The sequence below is a fragment of the Saimiri boliviensis genome, chromosome 14 (assembly GCF_048565385.1).
Source record: "Saimiri boliviensis isolate mSaiBol1 chromosome 14, mSaiBol1.pri, whole genome shotgun sequence".
In the NCBI taxonomy this organism is placed as follows: Eukaryota; Metazoa; Chordata; class Mammalia; order Primates; family Cebidae; genus Saimiri; species Saimiri boliviensis.
Window position 1 is genome coordinate 28,404,613 of NC_133462.1, and position 22,847 is coordinate 28,427,459.

Below are 22,847 nucleotides of genomic sequence, written 5' to 3' on the forward strand. Positions count from 1 at the left end.
CCCTGCGCCCTGCGCTCCGCTCGCCCCAGCGCCGCCTCAGTGCTTATAAAGGGGCCGCGAGGCCGCTCTGCGCATGCGCCCCCGCCAGCCAAGGCCTCGGGCTGCGCGAGGGAGGGAGCTCCCCCTGCCTAAAATCCCCACCCCCGCCCACTTTTTGGACACTCACCGCACCCAGGAGAAGACTGCACTGACTCCCCTCCCATTCTCTTCGCCCCGGGAACCGCGTTTAACCTTCCCAATACGCCCAGGATGAGGCCGTCCCATTTTACAGGTGGGGAAACTGAGCCCCAAGGAGGCAAAGTTGCTTCCCAAGGTCACGCACAGAGGCAGAGCTGCGATTCGAACCTCGCCCTTTCTGACTCTCCAGGGCTCACGTTCAAAGCAGTTTTGGCTACAATTACTGGTTTACCCCATTTGCAGAGAGGAAACTGAGGCACAGACAATATGGGGAGACTCCTCGGTCACACAGCTGGTAAGAGGCAAGCAGGGTGAGAGGCCAGGTGTGTGACACCCGGGAGCTATTTCCAGCAGCTCCAGCCAGATCATATCATTCATTCATTCATTCGGCTTTGTCCAATCAGCATTTATGGAGCACCATGGACTGGGTACTGCTGTTAACACAGGAAGAATTTTGCTCTTCACAGAGGCATAGGCGTGTCCCTGTCATGAGACCCCAATCTTTTTTTAAATTTAATTAAATTTAGCTTTTTATTTTTGGGACGGAGTCTCGCTCTGTTGCCCAGGCTGTAGAGCAATGGCGCGATCTCCTGGGTTCAAGCCATTCTCCTGCGTCAGCCTCCTGAGTAGCTGGGTCTACAAGCCCCTGCCACCACAGCCTGGCTAATTTTTTTTTTTTTTTTTTTTTTTTTTTTAAGTCGGAGTCTTGCTCTGTCACCCAGGCCAGAGTACAGTGGTGCAAACTTCGCTCGATGCAACCTCCACCTGAACTCAAGCAATTCTCTTGCCTCAGCCTCCAGATTAGCTGGGATTACAGGCACCTGCCACCACACCCAGCTAATTTGTGTATTTTTAGTAGAGATGAGGTTTCACCATGTTGGCCAGGCTGGTCTCAAACTCCTGACCTCAAATGATCCTCCCACCTCAGCCTCCCAAATTGCTGGGATTACAGACATGAGCCACCTCACCCAGCCTGGAGATCCCAATATATAAAAGCCTAGATCCAAGGCTGGGTGCGGTGGCTCATGCCTGTAAACCCAGCACTTTGGGAGGCTGAGGTGGAAGTATTCCATGAGCTCAGGAGTTTGAGATCCAGACTCAGGAGACTGGGCAACATGGCAAAAACCTTTCTCTACAAAAGAAAAATACGTAAATTAGCTGGACAGAGTGGACACACGCCTGTAGTTCCAGCTACTCAGGGGCCTGAAGCGGGAGGATCCCCTGAGCCCAGGAGGTCGAAGCTGCAGTGAGCTGCGCTCATGCCATTGCACTCTAGCCTGGGTAACAGAACAAGACTCCATCTCTAAAATAAATACATAAATAAGCCTAGATCCATACAATGGAACATTAGCCATAAAAAGGAATGAAGCACTGATAATGCTACAGTATGGATGAACCTTGAAAACATGGTGCTGAGTGAAAGAAGACAGACGTGGAAGGCCAAACAGTGTATGACTCCGTTTGTAGAAATGTCCAGTCGTATTGGGCATGGTGGCTCACGCCTGTAATCCCAGCACTTTGGGAGGCCGAAGTGGGAGGCTCCCTTAAACTCAGGAGTTCGAGACCAGCCTTGGCAACAAAGGGAGACCCCCTTTGTGTCTTAAAAAAAAAAAAAAAGTGGCCGGGCGCGGTGGCTCAAGCCTGTAATCCCAGCACTTTGGGAGGCCGAGGCGGGTGGATCACGAGGTCAAGAGATCGAGACCAACCTGGTCAACATGGTGAAACCCCATCTCTACTAAAGGTGCAAAAAATTAGCTGGGCATGGTGGCGCATGCCTGTAATCCCAGCTACTCAGGAGGCTGAGGCAGGAGAATTGCCTGAACCCAGGAGGTGGAGGTTGCGGTGAGCCGAGATCGTGCCATTGCACTCCAGCCTGGGTAACAAGAGCGAAACTCCGTCTCAAAAAAAAAAAAAAAAGTTCAGATCAGGTGAATAGAAAGCAGATTAGTGGTTGTGGGAGGGAAAATGGGGAGTGACTGCTGATGGACAAGGTCTTCTTTTAGGGTGATGAAAATGTTCTGGACCTAGAGGTAACGGTTGCACAATAATGTGAATGTACTTAACACCACTGAATTGCGCACTTTTTTTTTTTTTTTTTTTTTTTTTTGAGACGGAGTTTCGCTCTTGTTACCCAGGCGGGAGTGCAATGGCGCGATCTCGGCTCACCGCAACCTCCGCCTCCTGGGCTCAGGCAATTCTCCTGCCTCAGCCTCCTGAGTAGCTGGGATTACAGGCATGCGCCACCACGCCCAGCTAGTGTTTTGTATTTTTAGTAGAGACGGGGTTTCACCATGTTGACCAGGATGGTCTCGATCTCTCGACCTCGTGATCCACCCGCCTCGGCCTCCCAAAGTGCTGGGATTACAGGCTTGAGCCACGGCGCCCGGCCGAATTGCGCACTTTATTTTACTTATTTATTTATTCTTTTGAGACAGTCTCACTCTGTTGACCAGGCTGGAGTACAGAGGCGCGATCGCAGCTCACTGCAACCTCTGCCCCCAGATTTCAAGTGGTTCTCCTGCCTCAGCCTCCCGAGTAGCTGGGATTACAGATGTGCCAACATGCCTGACTAATTTTTTTTTTTTTGAGACGGAGTTTTGCTCTTGTTACCCAGGCTGGAGTACAATGGCGCGATCTCGGCTCACCGCAACCTCTGCCTCCTGGGTTCAGGCAATTCTCCTGCCTCAGCCTCCTGAGTAGCTGGGACTACAGGCACATGCCACCATGCCCAGCTAATTTTTTTTTTTTGTATTTTTAGTAGAGACGGGGTTTCACCATGTTGACCAGGATGGTCTCAATCTCTTGACCTCGTGATCCACCCACCTCGGCCTCCCAAAGTGCTGGGATTACAGGCTTGAGCTACCGCGCCGGCTAATTTTTGTATTTTTAGTGGAGACAGGGTTTCCCCATATTGGCCAGGCTGGTTTTGAATTCCTGACTTCAAGCGATCCACCCTCCTTGGCCTCCCAAAGTGCTGGGATTACAGGTGTGAGTCACTGCACCTGGCCTTGAATTGTACACTTTAAGATGGTGAATTTTATGTTACATGTATTTGACCACCACAAAAAAAAAAAAAAAAAGGTAATAAGGGCTGGGATTCAAAACCAGTCTGGCCAACATGGTGAAACCCTGTCTCTACTGAAAATACAAAATTAGCCAGGCATGGTGGCAGGCGCCTGTATTCCCAGCTACTTGGGAGGCTGAGGCAGGAGAATCGCTTGAACCTGGGAGATGGAGGTTGCAGTGAGCTGAGATCTGGCCACTGCGTTCCAGCCTGGGCAACAGAGCCAGACTCCATCTCAAAAAAAAAAAAAAAAAAAAAAAAAGAAAGAAAGAAAAGAAAAAGAAAGTAGGTCAAGTGAGGCCGGGTGCGGTGGCTCAAGCCTGTAATCCCAGCACTTTGGGAGGCCGAGGCGGGTGGATCACGAGGTCGAGAGATCGAGACCATCCTGGTCAACATGGTGAAACCCCGTCTCTACTAAAAATACAAAAAATTAGCTGGGCATGGTGGCACGTGCCTGTAATCCCAGCTACTCAGGAGGCTGAGGCAGGAGAATTGCTTGAACCCAGGAGGCGGAGGTTGCGGTGAGCCGAGATCGCGCCATTGCACTCCAGCCTGGGTAACAAGAGCGAAACTCCGTCTCAAAAAAAAAAAAAAAAAAAAAAAGAAAGTAGGTCAAGTGTCGTGGCTCTTGCCTGTAATCTCAGTACTTTGGGAGGCCGAGGCAGGCAGGTCACCTAAGAGTCAGGAGTTCGAGACCAGTCCAGACCAGCCGACATGGCGAAACCCTGTCTCTACTAAAAATACAAAACTTAGCCAGGCATGTTGGTGTGCATCTATAATCCCAGCTGCTCAGGAGGCTGAGGCAAGAGAATCGCTTGAAGCTGGGAGGTGGAGATTGCAGTGAGCCGAGATTGTGCCACTGCACTCCAGCCTGGGTGACAGAGCGAGATTCTGTCTCACAAAAAAAAAAAAAAAGATAATCAAAGAAAGGGTAGGAATGAATGAGGGATAAAGGAGGACCCCAGGGGAGCAAGGGGTAGTCCTGGGGTCCAAGGTGATACGGCAGAAAGCTGCACTGACTGTCCGACTCTGTGTCACAGAGGAGAGATGGAGGTCAAGGATCCCAGCCGATGTGAGCGTCTGTAGGTGACAGCTCTGTCAGCAGCACCCAAACAGCATGTGATGACTAGTCGGTGAGGCTCGGGGGTGCTGGGGGAATGGCGTGGCTCACACTGGGGGAGACGCTGAGAGTGGCTGTGTGAGTGCATTTGAACTGAATAGCTCAGCCTCCACAAGTCCGGAGTTCAAACCCCCTTCCTGCCACTGGTAACGTTGTAACTCTGAGTGAGCCATCTTGTCTTTCTGTGTCTCTGTTTCCCCATCTAAAATGGGGACAGACAGGCCGGGCGCGGTGGCTCAAGCCTGTAATCCCAGCACTTTGGGAGGCCGAGGCGGGTGGATCATGAGGTCAAGAGATCGAGACCATCCTGGTCAACATGGTGAAACCCCCCTCTCTACTAAAAATACAAAAAATTAGCTGGGCATGGTGGCGCGTGCCTGTAATCCCAGCTACTCAGGAGGCTGAGGCAGGAGAATTGCCTGAGCCCAGGAGGCGGAGGTTGCGGTGAGCCGAGATCGCGCCATTGCACTCCAGCCTGGGTAACAAGAGTGAAACTCCGTTTCAAAAATAAAATAAAATAGGCCGGACGAGGTGGCTCAAGCCTGTAATCCCAGCACTTTGGGAGGCCAAGGTGGGTGGATCACAAGGTCGAGAGATCGAGACCAACCTGGTCAACATGATGAAGCCCCGTCTCTACTAAAAATACAAAAAATTAGCTGGGCATGGTGGCGCGTGTCTGTAATTCCAGCTACTCAGGAGGCTGAGGCAGGAGAATTGCCTGAACCCAGGAGGCGGAGGTTGCGGTGAGCCAAGATCGCGCCATTGCACTCCAGCCTGGGTAACAAGAGCGAAACTCCGTCTCAAAAAAATAAAATAGCCGGGCGCGGTGGCTCAAGCCTGTAATCCCAGCACTTTGGGAGGCCGAGGCGGGTGGATCACGAGGTCGAGAGATCGAGACCATCCTGGTCAACATAGTGAAACCCCGTCTCTACTAAAAATACAAAAAACTAGCTGGGCATGGTGGTGCGTGCCTATAATCCCAGCTACTCAGGAGGCTGAGGCAGGAGAATTGCCTGAGCCCAGGAGGTGGAGGTTGCGGTGAGCCGAGACCGCGCCATTGCACTCCAGCCTGGGTAACAAGAGCAAAACTCCGTCTCAAAAAAAAAATAAATAAATAAAATAAAATAAAATAAAATAAAATGGGGACAGGCTGGGTGCCGGTGGCTCACACCTGTAATCCCAGCACTTTGGGAGGCTGAGGTGGGAGAATCACTTGAGCCCAGGCATTCGAGACCAGCCTGAGTAACATAGTGAGACCCCCATCTCTACAAAAATACTTTTAAAATACTTTAAACAAAAATGTGTGTGTGGCACACATCTGCGGTCCCAGCTACTCCGAAGGCTGAGGGGGAAGGATCACTGGAGCCCAGGATATTGAGATTAAGACTGCAGTGAGTCAAGATATCGCCACTCTACTCTGGCCTTATTTCAAAAACAAATAAAATAAAATGGGGGTGACCTGGGCACAGTGGCTCACACTTTTAATCACAGCACTTTGGGAGGCCGAAGTGGGCAGATCACAAGTAAGCTGTTCGAGACCAGTCTGGCCAACATGGTGAAACTCTGTCTCTACTAAAAATACAAAATCAGCCATGTGTGGTGGTGGGCGCCTGTAATCCCACTACCCAGGAGGCTGAAGCAGGAGAATTGCTTGAACCCAGGAGGCGGAGGGTGCAGTGAGCTGAGATTGTGCCACTGCACTCCATCCTGGGTGACTAAGATTCCATCTTGGGAAAAAATAAAATTAAAAATAAATAAATAAATAAAATAGGGGGTAATTAATGTTCCCCACATTATTAGTTGATCAGAGAATGAAATGGGAAGTAAACACACAGATCAGGGGCTGCTGCTTATTTTACAGGTGCTGGGGAAACTGAGGCTCAGGAAGGATGTATAGTGTGAGTAGAGACCAGGTGAGAGCCCAGGTCTGTGACCACAGAGCTGACCCACAACCCCAAATACCCTCATCCCTCTGCTTCCCTCACTTCTGCACTCCTTGCCACCCCTTTCCCCCCTCCCCACTGCCCCTCACTGGTGCCAGGGCTGAGCTTAGAGGGGCTGGCCTGGGGCCCGGTGGTGGGCTGTTGCCGGGGGCTTGAATGAGGCAACCTTGCATGGGAATCTACTGGGCTCAAAGAGCTATTTATAGGCCTGGGCTGGGATTGGGCAGCCCTCCCCAGCCCTGACTGCCTTCTCTGTCCCCGCCACCCCATTGGGGCCCTGGGCCAGCGGCTGCTGCCAGTGGGGGAGGGGTGGGAGAAGGGACTAGAAGACTAGAGCAGAGGCGCTGAGGGAGGCTGGACCCTCCAAGGGAGCTGGGTCTCAGGAGTGGACAGTGACTCCAAAGTGCCTCTGAACATACCCAAATTAACGCATGGGTAACTCACGCATAATGCCACCAACGACCACTGACACACAGTCACAGCCCAGCCATAACCCAGCCACGCGAGCAGCATAGGTGGCTCACATGCAACCTCACCAGGCCACACACAGGTCTCACCAACCATGCACAACCAAACCTCATCATACACAACCACACCTAGCCATGCACAACCACATCCAGCCATGCACAACCACACCCAGCCATGCACAACCACACCCAGGCATACACAACCACACCCAGCCATGCACAACCACATTCAGCCATGCACAACTACACCCAGGCATACACAACCACACCCGGTCATGCACAACTACACCCAGGCATACACAACCACACCCGGTCATGCACAACCACACCCAGCCATGCACAACCACACTCAGCCATGCACAACCACACCCAGCCATGCACAACTACACTCAGCCATGCACAACCACACCCAGGCATGCACAACCACACCCAGCCATGCACAACCACACTCAGCCATGCACAACCACACCCAGCCATGCACAACCACACTCAGCCATGCACAACCACACCCAGCCATGCACAACCACACCCAGGCATGTAAAACCACACCCAGGCATGCACAACCACACTCAGCCATGCACAACCACACCCAGCCATGCACAACCACACTCAGCCATGCACAACCACACCCAGGCATACACAACCACACCTGGCCATGCACAACCACACTCAGCCATGGACAACCACACCCAGCCATGCACAACCATACCCAGGCATGTAAAACCACACCCAGGCATACACAACCACATCCAGCCATGCACAACCACACCCAGCTAGGCACAACCACATCCAGCCATACACAACCACACCCGGTCATGCACAATCACACCAGGCCACACTCAATCACATATACAACTGACCTGGTGAGGCTACACACAACCATACCTGGCCTGGGCCACACACCAGTCACACTTGCTCCACAACCAAAGGTGAAGCTAAGAGCTGGGCTGCACCAGAGTCCCTCCACGTGCAAACACACCCACTGCTGCTCACACTCACTACACCTTCACCCTCCTGCCAGCAGCAGTCCACGTTGGCCCCACGTGGCTCACACCCAGCCAGGTTCCCAGCCACAGACACACCCACAGGTAATGAGCACACAACCATGTTCGCTTCACACCAGCGCCACCAGTGCCACCAGCCCCGAGATCATTAGCCCTCCCAGCCACTGCTACAACCGGTCACACAACACGCAGCCCCGGGTGCTCCCATACATGCCGACCTGAATCCCTGCACACCCAGCCAACCCTCTCACTCCCGCTGTCACCTCCAGTGGGACCCAGGCTTACACTGTACCAGGATTCATAACCCCAGGTAGTACTGTGTAAGCCTCCTCCGGAAGGGGTCCTGATGGGCCCCAGTAGGTAAATCAGACCTAGGCCTGCCGGATGGGGGTCCCCAGGCTCAGGGAATCCCATCAAACCCTTCCTTGCAGATACCCCAGGATAAGACCTTAGGGAAATTATTGCATCCATTTCCCAGTGGGTAAACTGAGGCTTGAAGCTATCTGAGGGCTATTCCCTGCCTTGCTCCAGGATAATGAAATCATGGACAGAAGGACCTGTTTTCTGCATTGGTGGCACTGCCTCCCCAGACACCACTAAGGCAGAGAGTCCCTGCTGACCCAAACTTGCTGTGTGACTTCAGCAAATCCCTGACCCTCTCTGAGCCTCCCATTTCTCTCCAGAAAAATGCTGAACTCAGCCCAGTTAGGGGAACTCGAGACTCAGACTGGGGTTGACATCCCAGTTCCCTTTGGTGATCTTGGCCAAACGACTTTGCTTTTCTGTGCCTCAGTTTCCCCAAGTGAACCAGAGGAGCTGTTTTTGGATCTTGAGCCCTCCCTGCCCCATTCTCTGTGGTGGGGGTGGGAGCCCCTAGTCTCTCCTCACTCAAGAAAATGAATGGACCATTTTTGGCTGCCCTGCTGGGATCCCAGAGCTGCTAATTCCCTGGAGAAACAGGAGGCTCTTTCATGCCCAGGCGCCAGCGGGGTGAGGAGGCGGGAAGAGGGTATGGAGCTGGCCTCATACCCGTGGGCAAGGAGGCCGAATGCCAAAGCCAGGAGTGGTGTGGAGAGCCCTGGAGCCACGCATATCCTCACTGGGGGGGCCTTGGCTAAGTTGATGTGTCCTTGGCTATAAAATGGGAATGACAGGGACCAGCCATGGAAGGTTTAACGAGCCAGTGGGTGGAGACAGAACGTGGCTTCAAGTCAGATACACAGTGGACTCGTGCACATCAGCTACTGTTGCTACGTGTCAACCTGAAGAACCCACGGAGTTCTCCAACAGTTAATAGAATTCGCCCCACTTCACAGATGAGAAAACTGAGGCTCACAGAGGTCAAGGTGCTTTTCTAAGGTCACACAGCCAATGAGTGGTCCCGCCAGGATTTGAACCAGAACTGAGCTCCCCTGGGTCCCTGCTCTTCCTGACTTCCTCAGGGGGCGAGGTTGCCGCTAGGGTTTCCTGTCACCTGCAGCCCCAGCCCTGAGACCAGCGAAGTTGGGTCTGGATGGCACCAGACTGTCTAAATGTGGAAAGCCCTGGCAGGCAGGGCCTGAAAAGACGACAGGCCTTCTGCTGGTGACCCACTTTGGCCGCCAGCTCCCCCCACCCCCCTCCGCCTGGGGTGGGTTTCAGCAGACGCTAGTAGGATGCCAGGAGGACCATTGCTCCAGCCCTTGAAGAAAGGAGCTGGCTGCCAGACCATTCAGCCAAAGCCAGCAACAGCAGTCTCTTGCCAGTGGCTGCTCTGTCTCGGAACCCTCCATTCAAGCAGAAAGGATGGTGTCCCGCCCTTTCACCAACACCTTCCCGACTTCTCCCGGCCCAGCAGGAAGTGGCTCCACATATTTTATTCAAATTCACGGTCTTTCACCCAATTAGGCCTTTGCTTATGCTAAGCACCCTCCTCACTCCAGATTTTCTCACCCTTGTGAATTCCTGTCCCCCTCATCTGCTATTAAGGTGCAGTTCCAATATCCCCTCTCCCAAGAAGCTCTTCCTCCAGGTAGAGCCCCTGTTCCTCTAGCCCTGTCTCTCCCTCATGGTTAGGAGTGTCTATGTCTACCTCTGTCTTGCCCAGATCGAGGGCTCCTCTGGGACAGGGCCTCAGGCCTCTTGCTGTCCCCATCATCATCCAGCACAGGGCTGGGCATGAGAGTGACAGCAGAGGAGCTGTCTACTGAATCAGTGAACCAAATCTGCAGCCTGGTATCTGAGGCTTTGTGTCAACTGGCTTGGAAAACTCCTGTTCATGCTTCAAAACCCACCTCGCAGGCTGGGCGTTGTGGCTCACCCCTATAATCCCAGCACTTTGGGAGACCGAGGCCAGCAGATCATGAGGTCAGGAGTTCGAGACCAGACTAGCCTACATAGTGAAACCCTGCCTGTACTAAAAAATAGAAAAATTAGCCAGATGTGGTAGCTACTCGAAGTCCCAGCTACTCGAAGCTGTTAAAACGTGTGCTCTGAATGAAGAGATCTCCAAAACAGGCTTTGTGTGAGCAACATGGCTGTTTATTCCCTGGGTGCGGGCAGGCTGAGTTGGAAAAGTGAGTCAGAGGAGGGCAAAGGAATAGGAGTTGGTTTTATAGGTTTGGCGTAAGCAGTGGGAAGTTAGTTTAGGGTGTTTTTTTGCAAGCTGGGAGGGGGTCATGGGTTTGCAAGCTGGGAGAGGGTCATAGGATCTGGAGTCACGAAGTTGACCAAGGTCTCTTACGGTTATAAAGTCCAATGGCCTTGTCAATTGAGGCCGGAATAAGAAACAAGAGAGGAATGTGCCAGGTTAGTTAGGCACCGCAGAGCTTGATGGTCCCTCCACTTTCCAGTTACTTCAGGTTTTCTAATTCCCGAAGGCCCTCCAGAGGTGTATGTGCGCATCACAGGGGTCCCCATGCCGTCCACCGCACGGTCAGACCTTACAAGGCTGAGGCAGGAGAATTGCTTGAACCCAGGTGGTGGAGGTTGTGGTGAGCTGAGATCGCCCCACTGCACTCCAGCCTGGGGAACAGAGCGAGACTCCGTCCCAAAAACCAAGCAAACAAACACCCATCTCGTGTGCCCCCTCCTCCCAGAAGACTTCCTTGATGTCCCAGCAGCATTTTCTGAGAAAGACAAACTTGGAGGCCAGGGCTCCTTTGTCCCAACAAGAACACAAGGGGTTGATGAGGACTTCCGATACATGGAGGCCCTTTCCACAACTCTGCCTTTGGCCTCCGGGAGGCGGTGAAGTTCAGGGATTCTCAGGCTGCATTTGGCAGTTAGGGACTAGACACAGCTGACTTCTCGGAGTGGGAAGAAGGACATCATCATAGGAAGTGTCTCTGGCCAGGTGCAGTGGCTCACGCCTGTAATCCCAGGGCTTTGGGAGGCTGAGGTGGGCCGATGGCTTGAGCCCAGGAGTTCGAGACCAGTCTGGGCAACATGTCAAAACCTTACGTTTAAAAAAAAAAAAATTAGCCGGCCGTGGTGGCGCGCACTTCCCAGTTCCAACTATCGGGGATGCTGAGGTAGGAGGATTGCTGGAGCCTGGGAAGCAGAAGTCCCAGTGAGCCGAGATCGCACCACTGTACTCCAGCCCGGGCGACAGAGTGACACCCTGTCTCAAAAAAAATAAAAATAAAAAAGAAGTCTCTCTCATTCAAAAATCAGTCAAAATCAGCGCTCTACACCTGCAGACGCCCAGGGACAGCGCCCCGCGCGCAGCCAGCCTTTTCCCTACAGCTTCAAGGGAATCAAGGGAAATTCAATCACTGAACCCGGGCCCTTTAAGACGCGGCGGTGAAGGGGCGGGGTCGAATCAAGCCCCGCCTCAAGAGCGACCGCCGTCGGGGCCTCAATTACAACACGCATGCGTGAAGCACACGCGGTTCCGGGTCCCAAGCTTTGGCTCCTAGAGCTGTTTGCAGAGAAACAGGCTCGCACAAAAAGCCACCGCCCCGCAAACCGTGGGAAATCTATTTCCTGTGAAAGGCCGGACCTCCGGTTATTGGCGGTTTCTCTGTTCCCCTCTCCCAAATTTTCCGGCAGGGTACTGATTGAGGCCACATTTAGGACTGGGGCGGGCGAGGGAGTGGCGGTTCTGGTCCTAAGTTATTGGTGAGGACGTGCAGGCCCCGCCGTGGCCAAGATCGCGCCCCCTGTGGCTTGAGGAGGAGCCGGGATTTGAACCAAGGCTGTGCCAAATCCCAAGCCCTGCGAGGTCTTGTGGAAGCGACATGACCCACTCTTTGGTTTGTGCAGAGACAGTGAGCAGGTAAGAGTCTGCGGGGACAGGCCGTGGTGAGGCCCTAAGCCTGGGGTCGAACCCTCTGCGACGCTGAGAGATGGGCTCAGCCTCCTGTTTTCACCCTGATCCTGGTGCCTCCAGGGTGAGTTCGGTGCTGAATCGCAACACCCGGCAGTTTGGAAAAAAACATCTTTTCGACCAGAACGAGGAGACATGTTGGAACTCGGACCAGGTGAGATGCCTCCCTCGACCCTCGGTGGTCTCTGGGTTGACTCAGATTCAGGGGTCCGGGATGCCTTGAGAATGTCAGGGGGCCCTCATGGGTGGCCAGGAAAGGAACATGTGCTGAATTTCTCCTCTCCTCCGGCACTGCCCCCTCCAGAGACTCTGTGAATGAGACAGGCATAGCAGGGCTCTATGCCTGCAGTGAGCTTGTGCCTCACTTTCCCTGTCCGCTTCCAGGGCCCCTCCCAGTGGGTGACACTGGAGTTTCCCCAGCTCATCCGTGTCTCCCAGCTGCAGATCCAGTTTCAGGGTGGCTTCTCCAGTCGCCGGGGCTGCCTGGAAGGTACTAGGAGGCCCTGGGTGGTGGGGGTTCCAGGGGTCACCCCAGACACTCAGTGCCTGTCTCTGCTGCAGGTTCACAGGGCAGTCAGGCCTTTCGCAAGATTGTAGATTTCTACCCTGAGGACAACAACTCGCTCCAGATATCCTGCACTTGCTTCTGGGGTGGGGTGGTCTGTGCCTCTGGAAGTTTTGGACTCACCCAAACCTGAATGGGAACCCCGATGTGTGACCCTGAACATGTGACTCTAAGCCTCCATCACTTTATCTGTAAAATGGGGCTGATGACCACCTGTTCTGTGAGAGAGGCTTAGAGGGGCCTGCAGCCTCCTCAGGTTACCCACCACATCGGTGGAGTCCAAGTTGGGTCTGGGAGGGGTGGGGGCCTGTGGGTGGGACACCAGAAATCACCTGTTGCCCTTGACTGCCCACGCTCACACCTTCCCCATACCAGTTGCTGAGGTGGAACGGCTGAAGGTGACGTTTGAGGATGCCACTGACTTTTTTGGCCGTGTGGTCATCTACCACCTGCGGGTGCTCGGGGAGAAGGTTTGAGACCTCCGGGGGCTGCCTCCTCCAGGAAGCCCTCCAGGAAGCACAGCAAAGTCCCTCAAGTTCTGAACAGAAGGTTTATTGGTTCCTCTTAGGAAGGGTCCCCTCCCACCGCCTGTCCAGGAGCTGCCATTGAAGCCAGTTCTGGGTTTTCCCAGCTCTGGCCGACCGTTTCGTTCCCTGAGTGTCTGAGTCCCCCCACAGGCGGCCTTCACTCAGGGTCAGCGGGTACCAGGTTGCTCTGGAAGAGCTTGAGGATATGGTTCTCGATCACCTGTTGCACTGAGATGGGGCAGGGAAAAGGTGGGCTGTGAGCTTGAATTGGAAGGGGTGCAGAGGTGTGGGCCAACCTGCACTCTCCCCTTAGGGGACAAACAGGGACCCCTACAGAGGCCAGCATTACAGAGCAAGGCTGGAAGGAAGGAGGCCCTATCCCAGGAACCTCACCTTCCCCTAAGTTTGTAAAAAGGCGCTTTTATGGCTTTTCAGAACTACTATTATAAAAATGTTTCCTACCAAGCAAAATGTGTGAATTGTGACTTTTATGAAAAGGTGAGCCTGGGCATGGTGGCTCACACCTGTAATCTCAGCACTTTGGGAGGCCGATGGGGGAGGACTGTTTGAGCTCAGGAATTTGAGGCCAGCTTGGGCAACATAGCAAAACCCTGTCTCTACGAAAAACAAAACAAAACAAAACAAACAAACAAACAAAAAAACAAATTAAAAATTAGGCTGGGCTCAGTGGCTCATGCCTGTAATCCTAGCACTTTGGGAGGCCAAGGTGGGCGGATTACTTGAAGTCAGGAAAGACCAGGTTGGCCAACATGGTGAAACCCCTGTCTTTACTAAAAGTACAAACATGAGCTGGGTGTGGTGGTAGGTGCCTGTGATCTGAATGGGAGGCTGAGGCAGGAAAATTGTTTGCCTGGAAGGCAGAGGTTGCAGTGAGCTGAGATCATGCCACTGCACTCCAGCCTGCATGACAGAGCTAGGCTCTGTCTCAAGAAATAAATAAAATAAAATAAAAAGATTTTAAAAATTAGTTAGGTAGAGTGGTGTGTGCCTGTAGTCCCAGCGACTCAGGAGGCTGAGGCAGAAGGATCGCTTGAGCCCAGGAGTTTGAGGCCAGCCTGGGCAACATAGCAAGACCCTGTCTCTTCCAAAAAAGCAGCAACAAAAAAATTAGCCAGGCAAGTATGGTGGTACGTGCCTGTATGTAATCCCAGATACTCGGGAGGCTGAGGCAGGAGAATCCCTTGAATCCAGGAGGCAGAGGTTGTGGTGAGCCAAGATCGTGCCACTGCACTCCAGCCTGGGCAACAGAGCAAGACACCGTCTCAAAAAAAAACTTAGCCAGGCATGGTAGTGAATGCCTGTGGTCCCAGCTACTCGGGAGGCTGTGGTGGGAGGATCACTTGAGCCTGGGAGGTCAAGGCTGCAGTGAGCTGTGACTGCGCCACCTCATTCCAGCCTGGGCAACAGAGCAAAAACAAAAAACAAAAACAAACCCCCCAGCAAAACAATAGGAGGGACGAGGAATGACTTCAAATAGAGTAAAACTCCAAAGGAAGGAGGGGGCCCTTCTGAAGCCCTTTATCGCCACCATGACCCCAGGGGGTCAGTTCAGTTGGGATTTCCCTATTTTATGGATGGGAAAGTTGAGTCCCGTTGTGACAGAGGAAATGGAGTCACATTGGGTCTGCCTATGGCCCCTGTGCAAACCCACTGCCCGCCATGGAGAGGGGCGGCCTCTGCAGCCCTGTGCACTGTGGCCTGGCTGCCTGCCCCTTGGTGTCCTCATGGCCAGGCCTCCACAGGGGCCGCTTCTCCCACCAGGATGCCATCCCCCCTCCCTTCAGGTCCCCCAGAATCCTTCTCTGACCCCCCATTCCCAAGGCTGGACCCATCTCACTTCTTGGGGTCTCAAGCTTAGACACCTTCCTCCAGGAAGCCCTCCCTGACTTCTGTTGACCACTTTGGGGCTCTTTGATGAGGCCCCCTCTTTGGGCCTCTCTGTGCCTGTGTGTCCCCCATGATGGCCCCAGCCACTGACCCCCCCCCCCCCACTGTCCTCTCTACCCCAGCACATGTGGAGCCCCAAGAGCCAGGACTGGGCTATGCTCAGGCGGGACACACTGCAGTGTTTGACACCTGCTAATGCGAACACTCCCCCGGCTGGCGTCTGACCACTGTGGGGGTGTCCCGTGTACCCCTTTATGGTCACCCTGCCTATGGGAGGGACCCCATCGCTCCTCCGTGAGTCTCAGGCCAACCTTTCCGGTATCCCAGGGCCACAGCAAGGTCCATCGGGGTGTAGCCAGAGTCGGCTTCGGTGGTGAGGTCAGCACCTCGGGCTGCAAGGCAGAGGGGAGGGCGCTGGAGGGTGAGGCCTGGGAATCCAGAATGAGGGCTGGGGACCTGGGAGATTGCGTGGCACCCCTCATTCACCACAGTGCAGCCGTGGGTCTGCCCATGTGGCCATCGACAAGAATCCAACCTCTGCTATCTCGGTCTCCACTGAAGACGTGGCTGAAGAGTCTCAGCCGTGGAGGGTGGAGGTGCTCAGCCTCTTGGCCAGGTCCTAGACCCACACCCCGAATCCTGGGCGGTCCTCCCACCTCCTCCCCTCTGATCCACCCTCCGAGAAGAGCAGGCAGTGACCACCCATCCCAAGAACATTCCAGCAACACCTGGGTGTCTCCCTGCCCTCAGGATTCCCGCAGGGCCCGCTGGAGCGCTGGGACCCCAGGGCCAGTCCCGACTTCCACTCACCCAGCAAGGCCTCAACACATTTCACGTGGTTCCCCCGCACAGCGTACAGCAGTGGCGTCCCTCCATTCTGTCGTGGGTAGGGGCAGGAGAAACCAAAATTTACCTCTTCCCGATTCTCACAATGCCTTGTACTATCTCTGGCCTCCAATTTAATATGGTTCCTCCTCCTGCTCATCACTGGGCCCATCTCCCTTCTTGGGGTCTCAAGCTTAGACACCTTCCTCCTGGAAGCCCTCTTTGACTTCCCTTGGCCACACTGGGCTCCTGAAGCTGCCTGTGCATCTGCCATCACAGCGCACTTCACGGCATCTGAGCTGCCTGTTTGCATTGTTTCCATGCCTGCCTCCCCCGCACCGGGAGCTCTGTGAGGCTAGGACTGGGGCTGTCTCGTATTCTCGGCACACAGAGCAGGCCTGCACCTTTCCGGTGCTCTGTGAACGTTTGAGGCAGGAATGGAGGCCAGGAGGCTGAGAGGCGCCCGGGGCTGGCAGTCCCTCACCCAGTCGTAGATGTTGATGTCCACGTCTCGCTCCAACAGCAGTCCCACGATGTCTGTGTAGCCGCCTGTGCTGGCCAGCGACAGGGCGCTCTCTCGCTCTTTGGCCAGAATGTGGGGGTCGGCACCCTGCAGGGACGGGAGCAGTGGTGGGATGGGCTGGGACCTAACCAGGAATCCTGGGGTACCTACGACAGCCACATCTTTTTTTTTTTTTTTTGAGACGGAGTCTTGTTCTGTTGCCCAGGATGGCGTGCAGTGGCACAATCTCAGCTCACTGCAACCTCTGCCTCCTGGGTTCATGCGATTCTCCTGCCTCAGCCTCCCGAGTAGCTGGGACTACAAGCGCCCGCCACCGCGCCCTGCTAATTTTTTGTATTTTTAGTAGAAACAGGTTTTCCCCGTGTTAGCTAGGATAGTCTCTATCTCCTGACCTGGTGATCTGCCCGCCTCGGCCTTCCAAAGTACTGGGATTACAGGCGTGAGCCACCGCACCCGGCCAGCGGTGGAGTTTCATATGTTGGCCGGGCTGGTCTCAAACTCCTGACCTCAAGTGATCTGCCTGCCTCTGCCTCTCAAAGTGCTGGGATCACAGCTGTGAGCCACTGCGCCCCCGCCAGCAGCCACATCTCAAAGACAAGGCACAGCAGACATAGCCAAGACCCCAGCCCACCCTAAGGTCCCCAGGAATACCCCAGCTGGGCTGGGACGCACCCACTCCAGCAGGAAACGAACAGTCTCGATCTCTCCAAAGGCCGAGGCCCAGATGAGGGGGGTGAAGCCGCGCTCGTCCGGCTTGTTGATGAGGTTGTCACCTGGCAGGAGGGGGCAGGTGGTACCACCAGGCTGCACCCCTGCCCCCTATCCCTAGGGCTGCCACAGGGGACGAGGTGGGGGCTGGGGTTAGACAGGGGAACGGCAGGGGAGCATACACTGATGGACATACATGGACATCACACACACAGGTAGATACAGGCGCACGTGGACACTCACAGGTCATGTGAGCATCGTGGATGGGCACGGACACTCATATGCACACACCAGCCAGGCGTGGACATGCCAGCACATGCGTGTGACACGCACCTTTCCGCAGATGCTCCTTCAGCTGGTCCAGCTCCCCCTGCGCTGCGAGCTGGTGGATGGACAGGGCTGGGGCAGGACAGAGGCAGAGTCCTGACTCATCCCCTCGCTTCTCTGTGCCTCAGTTTACCCTCTGTCCACGATTGCGCCTCACAGGCCCTCCCACCCTCCTACTCCTCTCCTTGCTGGGGACTGTGGGCCCACTCACAGTCTAGGGTGGCCGGCAGAGCCGACACTTCGTTCCCCCGCTGCCGGTTGGTGAGAGTGGTGGAGTGCTTCAGGGAGCTGCCTGCTGGGAGAGACATGACAGGCCTCAGTTTCCCCTGGGTAGATGTCTCTGGGGCTTGACAGAAGCCCATCCGTTTTTTGTTGTTGTTGTTTTGAGACGGAGTCTTTCTCTGTCACCTAGGCTGAAGCGCAGTGGTGCAATCTCAGCTCACTGCAACCTCTGCCTTGTGGGTTCAAGTGATCCTCCTTCCTCAGTCTCCCGAGTAGCTGGAATTACAGGTGCCCGACACCACGCCCGGCTAATTTTTGTGTTTTTAGTAGAGATGGATTTCACCATGGTGGTCAGGCTGGTCTCAAACTCCTGACCTCGTGATCCGCCCGCCTCGGCCTCCCAAAGTGCTGGGATTACAGGTGTGAGCCACCATGCCCGGCCTTTGGTATCTCCCTTGGGTCTTGGCGCTATAAAAGGCAGGGCCTGGGGCTCCACCATTCACTCACTCTACTCTCTTGAATACCCAGCATGCATATCTCTCCTCCCTGCCTTGCAGTGTTCTAGACAAACATGACATAGTTTTTGCCCTGTAGGGAGTCCAGGGTCAAGTAGGTGCATCAGGTATAGAGAAATAATAAAAAACTTCAAGTGGAAATAAGTGTTCAAAAGAACTTAAGGCCGGGCACGGTGGCTCACACCTGTAATCCCAGTATTTTGGGAGACCAAGGTAGGCGCATCACTTGAGGTCAGGAGTTTGAGACCAGCCTGACCAACATGGCTAAACACCGTTTCTACTAAAAACACAAAATTAGCTGGAAGTGGTAGCAGACGCCTGTAAGCCCAGCTACTGGGGAGGTTGAGACAGGAGAATCGCTTGAACCCGGGAAGCAGAGGTTGCAGTGAGCCAAGATCGTGCCATTGCACTCCAGCCTAGGCGACAAGAGCAAAACCCCATCACACACACACACAAAGAATTTAAAAGCAGGTCACAGAGGACAGAAAGAAGGGAGCACAAGGAATGAGTCATTCTTAGACGAGGCGGTAAGAGGAGGGCCTCCTCAAGGTGACACCACCAAGATCTTAAGAAGTCAAAGAAATCAGTTACAGGAACTGGACACGGTGGCTCACACCTGTAATCCCAGCACTTTGGGAGGCTGAGGCGGGCGGATCACGAGGTCAGGAGATTGAGACCATCCTGGCCAACACGGTGAAACCCTGACTCTAAAAAAAAAAAAAAAAAAAAAAAAAAATTAGCTGGTGTGGTAGCACACGCCTCTAATCCCAGCGACTCGGGAGGCTGAGGGAGAATTACCTTAACCCAGGAGACGGAGGTTGCAGTGAGTCAAGATAGTGCCACTGCACTGCAGCCTGGGCAACAGTGCAACACTCCATCTACTCCGTCTCAAGAAGAAAGGGGACTCCATCTCAAGAAAGGAGGGAACGGGAGGGGAGAAATCACCTATAGGAAGAGCATTCCAGACAGAAGGAGTGGCAGCAACAAACGTCCTAGGAGGGAACTGAATTAGGCATATTCTAGGACTCCAATCAAAAATAAATCCTCAGGGCCAGGCATGGTGGCTCAGGCCTCTAACCCGAGCACTTTGGGAGGCCAAGGCGGGTGGATCACAAGATCAGGAGTTCCAGACCATCCTGGCCAACATGGTGAAACACCATCTCTATTAAAGATACAAAAATTAGTCGGGCATGGTAGCGTGCTCCTGTAATCCCAGCTACTTAGGAGGCTGAGGCCAGAGAATTGCTTGAACCCGGGAGGCGAAGGTTGCAGTGAGCCAAGATGGAGCCATTGCATTCCAGCCTGGGCGACAGTGAGATTCTGTCTCAAATAAATAAAATAAAAATAAAACCAAAAATAAATTCTCGGTTCCTGAGTAAGTAAAGCAGGATGACCGTCTGACCCAGCAATTCCATTCCTAGCTATCTACCCTCAAAGAATTAAAAATAGGTGTAAAAGGCCGGGCGCTGTGGCTCATGTCTGTAATCCTCACACTTTGGGAAGTGGAGGCCAGCAGATCACTTGAGCCCAGGAGTTCCAGACCAGCCTGGGCAACATGGCAAAACCCCGTCTCTACAAAAAATACAAAAATTAGCTGGGCGTGGTAGTGCACGCCTGTAATCCCAGCTACTTGAGAGGCTGAGGCATGAGAATCAGTTGAACCGGGGAGGCGGAGGTTACAGTGAGCCGAGACTGCGCCATTGCATTCCAGCCTGGGCAGCAGAGTGAGACTCTGTCTCAAAGAAAAAAAAAAAAAAAAGGAAGGAAGCACTGATCCATGCTATGACGTGGATGAACCCTGAAAACATGATGCTGAGTGAGAGGGGCCAGACATAAAAGGCCGCTGCATAGTGTATGATCCCACTGGTATGAAATGCCCAGAACAGGAAAAGCTAAATAGATAGAAGCAGATTGGTTGCCAGGGATGGATGGAAGGAGAATGGAGAGGGGCTGCTATGGTATGGGGTTTCATTTTGGAGTGATGAAAATATTCTAGATAGGCCGGGCGCGGTGGCTCACGCCTGTAATCCTAGCACATTGGGAGGCCGAGGCGGGTGGATCATGAGGTCAGGAGTTCAAGAGCAGCCTGGCCAACATGGTGAAACCTCATCTCTACTAAAAATACAAAAATTAGCCAGGCATGGTGGCTCATTCCTGTAATCCCAGCTACTTGGGAGGCTGAGGCAGGAAAATTGCTTGAAACCCAGGAGGCGGAGGTTGCAATGAGCCCAGATTGCGCCACTGCACTCCAGCCTGGGCTATGGAGCCAGACTCCATCTCAAAAAAAGAGAAAATACTCTAGATAGAGGTGATGGTTATGGAACACTGTGAATGTACTTACTGATACTGAATGGTACAGCAATCCTAGTTTAAGTGGCAAACTTTTATGTTATGTATAGTTTACCACAATAAAAAAATACATACAAAGTTGCAAAAAAAAAGAAACAAACCCTTACTAAATGGAGAGGGAAGACATGTCCTATTAGTGGATCATAAAGACAGAGACCCTGGCCTGGAGTGGTGGCTCACGCCTGTAATTTCAGGACTTTAGGAGGCTGAGGCAGGAGGATTGCTTGAGGCCAGGAGTTCGAGACCAGCCTAGGCAACATAATGAGACTCTGCCTCTCAATAAAAAAAAAATTAGCCAGGTATAGTTGCATGCCTACAGTCCCAGCTACTAGGGAGGCTGAGTGAGGTAGGAGGATGGCTTGAGCCCAGGAAGTTGAGGCTGCAGTGAACTACGATCACACCACTGCACTTCAGCCTTGATAACAGAGCAAGACCCTGTTTCAAAAAACAAAACGGGCCAGGCACGGTGGCCCATGCCTGTAATCCCAGCACTTTGCGGGGCTAAGGCAGGCAGATCACCTCAGATCAGGAGTTCGAGATCAGCCTGGCCAACATGGTGAAACTCCATCTCTACTAAAAATACCAAAAAAATTAGCCAGGCGTAGTGGCGGGCACCTGTAATCCCAATTACTCAGGAGACTGAGACAGAAGAATCGCTTGAACCTGGGAGGCAGAGGTTGCAGTGAGCTTAGATCATGCCATTGCACTCCAGCCTGGGCAACAGAAGTGAAACTGTCTTTTTTTTTTTTTTTTTTTTTTTTAAAAAAAGCAAGATTGTGGGCCTAACATGGAATCCCAGTGGGCCAATCCCAGAGGAAGTATCCTACCCTGCGGAGAGGAAATGCTGGCATCTGGTTCAGGATTCACAGGCTCAGGGGTGCAGGGGAAGAGACTGAGCACCACAGTGTCTGAGCCATCTGCGGCCTCCTCTCCGGTGTCTTCAGAGTCCCCAAGTTCTGAGGCAGGGGGCTGCTGGGTCAGGATGAGGTCCTCTGCAGGCTGGGTGGGCTCCATGGGGAAAGCTGGCGAAGGGGCCATTAGGGGAGAGATGACGATAATTATCAACAGCTATCATAAAGTAGGCATCGACCACATACCCAGCCTTGCACTGTGAGGCTGGGTAAACTGAGGTCAAGGTTAATTGCCAGGGCCAGGGAAACTAAAACCAGAGTCCAACGGCTTTCCAGGTCTACCCTTTCCCACTACCAAAGAAACTGCAATGTGCAATGTTTAAAAGCCCGGGCTCTGGGGTCAGCTGAGTTCGAATCCCTCAATTTATAGGCCGTGACAACTTGGGCATGTGACTTAACCTTTGAGCCTCAGTTTCCTCCTCGACAAAATGTGGAAATGAGGCCTACAACGAAATCATGTCTGTACATAGCTTATCAGGGTGGTCTGCTGAGGGCAGAGCTCAATAAACATTCACTATGGTTATTGGGGGGTAGTCCCCATAATGAGTGAGGGCTCAACAACGATGCGATTGGTCCCAGTCGCACCCGAGCCTCCCAAATCGATCCAAGAGATCCACTCACCTCCCCACGAGCCTCTTGTGTCCCCCCGCGCCGAAAGCCCAGTTCTCTCAAAACTTGGGGACCCAAGTCACAAACTTTTCTCTTCTTATGGATATAGTGGGAGGCAGGCTGGAGGCTGGACCCTCAGCACTCGGGCTTCCTCGGCCGGGACAGAAAGCAACTTGATACTCGACCGCTACCCCCACCCCAGAACTCCCTCACTGCGCGTGCGCACCCCCGCCCCCCAAAAATGAGGAACGGCCCGAGCAGTAAAGTGCTGCCTCTGGCCCTTTAAGACTTAGTGGAGGGAGTGGCTTCCGCTGGGGCCCTAGGAGGGCATTTGCGCCTGCGTGGTCTTTCCACCCTCCCAAGGAGGGAATGGGCGGGGCCTAAAGGGCTCTGAGAATGGCACTGCGCTGGTGCGTGCTCGCCTTCACCCCGCCCACAAATTTTTCCAGAGGGAGCCGAGGGGCTCCGGCTTTGGGCAGATGGGCGGGGCTTTTTCCAGAAGAAGAAGTAGGGGAAGTACGCGGGGCGCCCGGATCTTAAAGGGGCAAGGCGCCTTCGCCGTCCCGTTCCACAACAGGCTCCCTTCTGTTGGGACAACTGAATTCCTCTTAAAGACTCAACTTTCTGCTCATAAGTTGTAAATCAATCCTATCCCCGCCCCGTCTGTTTTTCGCAAATCGCGGGTTTACCCTGTTTGGAAAGGTCTAAGTCTTAGCCAATCGGGATCAGCTTAGATTGTGTGGTCCGACGGCAGCCAATAGGGGAAGGACACAG

The 22,847-nt window shown here is 53.7% G+C and overlaps 2 protein-coding genes across 7 annotated transcripts; one reads left to right on the forward strand and one right to left on the reverse strand.

Annotated features, from left to right (window-relative positions):
• The first annotated feature begins 11,617 nt into the window (after positions 1-11,617).
• Positions 11,618-13,647, forward strand: NR2C2AP (nuclear receptor 2C2 associated protein). 5 transcript variants are annotated; one of them, XM_003942307.4, is made up of 6 exons: positions 11,619-12,033; positions 12,148-12,238; positions 12,469-12,574; positions 12,646-12,713; positions 13,009-13,119; positions 13,490-13,647. In XM_003942307.4, exons 1-6 carry the CDS (start codon positions 11,996-11,998, stop codon positions 13,577-13,579), a joined length of 504 nt encoding a protein of 167 aa, XP_003942356.1. In that variant the 5' UTR covers positions 11,619-11,995; the 3' UTR covers positions 13,580-13,647. The 5 variants fall into 5 exon arrangements, with proteins under 5 accessions (XP_010328469.1, XP_003942356.1, XP_010328470.1 ...); XM_010330168.3 differs by having other exon boundaries at positions 13,003-13,647; XM_010330170.2 differs by having other exon boundaries at positions 11,621-12,033; positions 13,009-13,647.
• Positions 13,181-22,316, reverse strand: RFXANK (regulatory factor X associated ankyrin containing protein). Of its 2 annotated transcripts, none has more exons than XM_010330171.2 (9): positions 22,086-22,316; positions 21,381-21,575; positions 17,679-17,759; positions 17,474-17,539; positions 17,105-17,205; positions 16,394-16,519; positions 15,895-15,961; positions 15,396-15,476; positions 13,181-13,404 (listed from the first exon to the last, which is right to left on the reverse strand). In XM_010330171.2, the coding sequence occupies exons 2-9, from the start codon at positions 21,565-21,567 to the stop codon at positions 13,334-13,336; spliced, it is 780 nt and encodes a 259-aa protein (XP_010328473.1). In that variant the 5' UTR covers positions 21,568-21,575; positions 22,086-22,316; the 3' UTR covers positions 13,181-13,333. The 2 variants fall into 2 exon arrangements, with proteins under 2 accessions (XP_010328473.1, XP_003942354.1); XM_003942305.3 differs by having other exon boundaries at positions 17,679-17,762.
• Positions 22,317-22,847: the final 531 nt, after the last annotated feature.